Source organism: Melozone crissalis, unplaced genomic scaffold (assembly GCF_028551555.1).
Source record: "Melozone crissalis strain CALT ecotype California unplaced genomic scaffold, PUWL_Pcris_2 ptg000038l_1, whole genome shotgun sequence".
Classification (NCBI taxonomy): domain Eukaryota; kingdom Metazoa; phylum Chordata; class Aves; order Passeriformes; family Passerellidae; genus Melozone; species Melozone crissalis.
The window spans coordinates 4,744,208-4,751,020 of NW_026535816.1; the positions used below are offsets into that span (position 1 = coordinate 4,744,208).

Consider the following 6,813-nt stretch of genomic DNA (forward strand, 5'->3'; position numbering starts at 1 on the left):
AACAATGAGACTGCCCAGAAGTAAGATTTCATTCACACACAGACAGCAAGGCTGAGCATCACGTGGCCACATCGTGTTTTCCCAGTAACCTGGAGCAAACACACACACACACACACACACACACTGGTGTGGGGCAGGCTGGGGATGGCAGAGCCCAGAAATCAGCAGGACACGTTCCATGGGGTCAGCAAGGGCTGGGGAATCTGTGCATGGATAAGGGTGACTGCTGGGGAGACCTGGATGTTGTACCCAGAAATCCAAACCTCTGCCCAGAGGGACGCAGGGCTGGGGTGGAGGGGGTGCTCCAGAGGGGCCTGGAGCACTCTGAGGTGAAGCCCACCAGAGGCAGGGCTGCCATGAGACCATGGGAAGGCAAAGGGATTCCAGGGAAACCCTGGAAATTCAGGTGAGCACTGAGAGAACTGTACCTGCTGCCAAACATTTGCTGCCCTCAGAGCCCATCCAGGCTGGCAAAGCTGCCACTCAGCAAAGCAGCACCCTGCCACGTGGTGGGTGAATGGACAGCTGAGATAGGGTGTGTTTTCACAGGCATCTGGCCCTGCCAGCAGCATTCCTCTGTTGTAAGGCTTCTGGGCTATGTCTCCAATCCCCACAGCGCAGGGTAAACACTCCTTGGATAACACCAGAGCCCATTAATGCTATGGTTTCCAGTGCTGGATTATAAAAGCAAAATGACAGCTTCTCTCTTCTCCAGGCTACTGTATTTTGCCAGGAATCTGAACAAAAATGGCCCGTCCATATCACCCATTCAGGACAGTATTTGCTTTTCAGAAATTATCTCGAAAAAAATTCTCAGGTTCCAGCTGAAAGAAGTTCTTTCCATTTATTTGCAATGCAGTAGAATCAGTGCTAGGCTACCTAGCTCTTGGTAAATATATGGGGATTAATGTCAAGGTTCAAGGCTTACTGGAGTAATGACACATTACAGCCAGCTTCAGAAACTACCCTTGCAGGTACAGTATACAGACTAAAAACTAAAAGAAAATTTAAAACTTCATTAAAAAAAATCCAATATACAATATGCACACTTTCTGGGCAAGTCCTTAATTTTGTTTTGGTTAGGAAACAGATTAGGCTTTAACTTAGAGTTCAAGCACTGAATTCTTGCCAAGAACACAATGCAATTTGGTACACCTGCTAAAGTAGGTCAGCAGCGAGACAGGCGCCAGAGCAAACCCTGCCTGCTTTCACAGAGGCCCCTGGCTGCTGCAAATGGGGAAAAGGAGGACAAGAGAGGAAAACACAGTGCTAGGGTGAGAGGAATACTGCACAGAGCAGCAGTGAGCACAGAGACACCGGCAGTATTCCATCACACGTGATGGAAGGCGTGCCCAGAGGGTGGGGAGCAAAGGAGAAAAGCTGGAGATCAGGAGTAGGGGAGCAAAGCTGAGGATCAGTGGACACAAGGGCAATAAATACTCACTGATTCAGGGTCCCTCTGCTGCTCAAGGAAAGCTGAGAACTCCACCAGCCTGAGCTTGGTCGTACCGATGGATCGGCCCTGCCACGCAGGCACGGAGGGCGCTGGGGCTGATGTGGGCTCAAAGCCTGCAACACAGCAAACATCTGCATCAGGAAGCTGACACCTCCTCAGCTCATATCTGCTCAATTAAAAATAATTGGGAATTATGCATGGGGCCCTTGGACACTTATATTAATTTTAGCAAGTAATTAATTCAGGGTGAGTTAAAATTGGGAAAACTCAGGGTAATGTGTAGAAAAAGAGGTGGCAGCCCAGCAATCTAATAGTGGCAGAAAGAAAACTACTGCTACTACTTTGCTTCCTTGGGGCTGTAACTCACTGCAGATTTTTTGTTTAAATGATATACTAGATTGCAGAGATTTATAGAGACTTCACCTGCACCTACAGCTGCATCCTTCCTTGGAAGGCGCACAGGAGACATTCCTGCCTTGGGAGGCAAGAGAACCGACTCCATTTCTGGCTCCTAATGTGCCACATGGTACAGGTAAATCACCCCTCTTTTTGCCTGTTTCTGCTGCCACTCTCAGTTCCCCTCTCCTATTTAGAGCACAAGCTCTCCAAGGCAGGGACTGTCTCTTACTACGTATTTGCACACTGGGTCTTGACTTCTTTTGGAGCTTTTAGGCATCATTATGATACAGCTAATAATAAATAATTACTGTAGAGAGCTGAATCATGCCCTATAAAGGAAAAAAAAATGTTTCAAATTGATAATAAAGAGAGAATGACATGATCTAGATAGAGAAGGGATGTTAACCACCCTCTCTAATTCACCTCAAGAGAAGGAATAAATGCTCTCTCTTGGTCCTCATTGTAGAAAATTGGACAAGAAGGAAAGAAAACTGTAAAGGAAGAGGAAAAGGCAGCAGCTCACAGGCAAAACTCATCTTGGAGAGACACAGGCACAAGAATGGCAGGGGAGAGGCACCAAAAGTGCGAAAATAAAGATTATCCTGGACTAGGCTGAGAAGCAGGGAGAGGTCAGAGGCAGTGTGTGAACATATCCCATAAAGCGAATGTGGCACCTGACCCCAACCCTCAAATTCAGGCAATGAAGGTGTGAGGCTTGTGCAAAACAGGGAATTACAAAAATCACTGGCTAGACATGAACAGGAATTCTAATGGAGCAAAAACTCATGCACGAGTTTTGTCTGATTTAGAAATACTGATGCTCCTAATTCTGAGAGAAAACATGGATGGTTAAAAGAAGACAATAGAAAATCCTGTCTTAGAAAATAATGTTATAAATTAGGGATGTCAAGAAAAGGGCATTCTCATGAATGCAGAAAAATAGCTTTAGTTCAAAGCATTAAATAGCAGCAAGTTAGAAAATCATAAAGAATTGGGTAAGAGTCAAAACTTGCTACACAGAGTCAGAAGCATTGGGGGCATTTGGCAAGGGAGACATAACATGAGAAATCATCTGCAAAGAAATAATGAGCTTTCATGAAGTCAGGCATGGAGAGAACCTGGGAAAAGTAGCAGGGAAGTAGCCATGGGAAAGGCTTGATCAATTTGAGCAATGAAATTCAGAATAAAATTAGGTACTTATCAAAGTGGTACCAGGCAAAGCAGGACCTCCAGGAGGGGATGAGTTTTAAACAACCTGATACATAGAGAAGTTTTACACTTATGGCTAAGTGTATATGATATTGGGAGGGGTTTTGGGCTCAGTTTAAAATAAATTAAGGTGTATTCTTGCTACAGAGCTATTCTAAAGGAAACATTCATCCTATTAAACATTTTTTACAGTAATTCCTACAATACAGAGTGCTGACTGGAAATCACACATCACAACTCCTTGCATATGCATTAGTGCTTCCTACCTAAAAAAAAGCCCAAACACAATGATTTCCCCTAAGATATAATATAGGACACTATATATATATATATATATATATATATATATATAATAATAGGACACTGGGATTGATGCTTCCTTTGGCTGGAGGACACATGAGATCCTGAGCAGTGGCTCTGCCCAGGGCAGAAGTTAATAAATCACATTCAGTACAAAATTCAAGTATTTTTAAGGCAGAGGATGAATGGGAGGATTACCTGAGATGGGAGCTGTGACTGATGGCTGTATAGGATAGGCCTGCTGAACGAATGGCTTGACACTGCAAAAAAGAGATGCACAAAAATCACACACTGTGCCACCCACAGGAAATTCCACCAGAGTCACACAGTATAGGAGAATAGGTGCCTGATGACCTTACCCACAAACAAATCTCTTCCTTGCAGAGCACATTTAACAGACAGACAGCACAGAGGGAATAGAGGGGGTGAGAATTACAGCCAGGGGTGGGCACTGCTGGGACTCCCAGAGGACACAAAGGAGGGTGCCCATCTGGCATTCAGCCTCAGTTTTGAGGTTTGGAATCCCTTATAACTTTTTGAAAGTGAATTCACATCACTATAAAGGCTCTTTCTTTCCCTGAAACTGTCTTTACCTCCTTTTTGGAAAAATCTGCAAGTCCTTGCTTCGCTGATCTCCCAGAGTGCACAAGCCACCCTTCACACTGCACAGAGAAAAAGCACTTTGGAATTTTCAGACTTACTCTTGCGAGGATCCAGGCTGCCCCGTTTGGATCATGCCCGGCCAAAACTGAAAGAGGAAAAACAAACAAACAGGGCCACAGTTGTTCTCTTTGTTTGGAAGGACTCGGGGTATTTTTGAACAAGCACGATTCCTTTTGCAAACTCAAGTCAAAGCGTTAATCCACTCATTCCATCTTAGTGTTCTACTGAACGTTGTTAGGGAATACAGGGATTTTTTTGGGACTTACCCCAGGTGCCCCAGGAAATGTAGGACGGGGAATTCCTGGCAGGCCCAGCTTGTTGTGAATAGCAGTAGCTGAGACTATCTGAGCCGATGACATTGCTGCCATGTGCTGGAGTGCTTTGTCCTTTGCTGTCTGATCCTTTAATATGACAATTACACGGAGTCTTAAAACGTTTGGCACAACAAATGGCATTAAATAACTGCAGCTACAAGCACGAAACTAAAAACTTCAAAAGCCACACAGAAAATGCAAAAATAGCAAACCATGCAGGAAAAAAAAAAATAAATACAGCACGGAGGCTAACACTCAAACTACCTCAAGGCAAAACCTCCTCTCGGACATGCAGGGTAGACCTGAATTCTCACAGTCTGCTCTGCCAACACACAGGAAGCTCTGGCACAGCAAACTGCTGCCCAGTTGTTTATCTGGGCAAATTCTGATTTTAAATCAGGCTGGGCTAAGCAGGGCGTGCTCCTGAGGCTCAGCTCTGCCTGCAGGACAGGGAGCACTGAGATTTGAGCTCTGCCATTTCCATCTAAGAGAAGTCTGCCTTTTGTATTGCCCTGTAAAATGAGAACACAGAACTGCGGCTGACTCGCAAACAGGGACAGCTTTCTTCAGGCTTAGGGACATTTTGGATTCAGCTTTACGACAAGGATTTCCAAAGTTAGGTCACAACCACGCAAATGACATCTTAAATGTTGAGTTGTGGCGTTTTACTGATTTACAGTGTTGCCACAGAGAGCTACCAGCCATAAAATTCCTGCTTTTTTGCAGCACACAGGAAGGAGTTTAGGAAAAGGTGGGCTGTTATCAGCTACTTGTGTTAGAGCAGCACTTGGAGTCCAGCCACTGCCAGTCAGGGATGGTCACAGGACAGAAAGGGACGGCCTCTTAATGCAACAGAGTTAACCAGGGGGATGTCTTAGCTCAGGGGAGATGAGGAAACAACAGACTGCTACACCTGGTACAGCAGGGTTCCTCATCCAGAAGTACTGCATTAATAACTACCAATATTTAGGTGTGTCACTTAGAGTGAAGGAACACAAGCAGTATTAGGCAAGGATGTTTTGGGTTGGTTTTTTTTTTTCTGCTTTTATTTTACAAGCAAAGTAGCAAGCATGCTGGCAAGAGGTGCATGCTCTTATGTATGATATATGACTTTGCACATATGCTCCCTCCAAAGCTTGTATGTAGTAGTACTATAGGTGAGCAGTTTCTTCCTTTGAATAGCTCCTTTAGAAACAGCACAGGCTGAAAGTACAGGAAAAGCTAGCCAAAAAATTCTGCCAAGCACAGCTAAGGTACATAATACTTGGTTTAGTCAAAATACTTACCATGCTTGTTACCTGGATACAACAACAAACAGTTTATTAAAATGCTTGTGTAGAATAGCAGACTCTTAGCAAAATATGAACAAAATAGTAAAAGACAAAGGAAGAGCAGTTTGCTCAACATTAAATATCACCTTTAAACAAAAGCATTATTTTCACCCAGGGTCTGATTCATTAAAAGGGGGGGAAAATGGTTTAAAAAGAAAAAAAACCAGCAAAGCCCTGGGGAGAAACAACCCCCAGCTGCCTGTGTGAAAGCTGTGGATACTGGAGGAGAGGGATTGTTGCTGAGAGTGTTTCCCTGAGCTGTGCAAGGAGCCCCTGTGGGACACAGCCTGGAGAGCAGCAGGTGGAGCAGGGCAGGAGATGCTCCAGCATCATTCCCTGTGCATCCTGCAGGGTGTGAGCCCTGTGCCCAGCCCCATTCCCTGTGCCCAGCACCATTCCCTGTGCTCAGCATCATTCCCTGTGCCCAGCCCCATTCCCTGTTCCCAGCATCACTCCCTGTGCCCAGCACCATTCCCTGTGCTCAGCCCCATTCCCTGTGCCCAGCACCACTCCCCACTCCCTGTGCACCCTGCAGGACAGCCCTGTGCCCAGCACCATTCCCTGTGCCCAGCACCATTCCCTGTTCCCAGCCCTATTCCCTGTGCCCAGCACCATTCCCTGTGCCCAGCACCATTCCCTGTGCCCAGCCCTATTCCCTGTGCCCAGCACCATTCCCTGTGCCCAGCACCATTCCCTGTGCCCAGCATCATTCCCTGTGCTCAGCCCCATTCCCTGTTCCCAGCATCACTCCCTGTGCCCAGCATCACTCCCTGTGCCCAGCACCATTCCCTGTGCCCAGCCCCATTCCCTGTTCCCAGCACCATTCCCTGTGCCCAGCACCACTCCCCACTCCCTGTGCAACCTGCAGGACAGCCCTGTGCTCAGCCCCATTCCCTGTGCCCAGTACCATTCCCTGTGCCCAGCACCATTCTCTGTGCCCAGCACCATTCCCTGTGCCCAGCACCACTCCCTGTGCACCCCGCAGGACAGCCCTGTGCCCAGCACCATTCCCTGTTCCCAGCACCATTCCCTGTGCTCAGAATCATTCCCTGTGCCCAGCACCATTCCCTGTGCTCAGAATCATTCCCTGTGCTCAGCACCATTCCCTGTTCCCAGCACCACTCCCTGTGCTCAGAATCAT

General features: G+C 46.6%; 1 protein-coding gene across 1 annotated transcript in view; it reads right to left on the reverse strand.

The window, feature by feature from the left end:
* The window catches only part of TEAD1 (TEA domain transcription factor 1), a 32,443-nt gene extending 26,570 nt beyond the window's left edge, over positions 1-5,873 (reverse strand). Inside the window, exons 1-5 of the mRNA XM_054283733.1 lie at positions 5,628-5,873; positions 4,294-4,428; positions 4,066-4,112; positions 3,563-3,624; positions 1,445-1,569 (exon numbers count right to left, since the gene is read on the reverse strand). Of these exons, the coding sequence (XP_054139708.1) occupies positions 1,445-1,569; positions 3,563-3,624; positions 4,066-4,112; positions 4,294-4,428; positions 5,628-5,630 (372 nt within the window). The 5' untranslated portion in view covers positions 5,631-5,873. The remainder of the gene's footprint in view (positions 1-1,444; positions 1,570-3,562; positions 3,625-4,065; positions 4,113-4,293; positions 4,429-5,627) is intronic.
* Between the last annotated feature and the right edge of the window lie 940 nt (positions 5,874-6,813).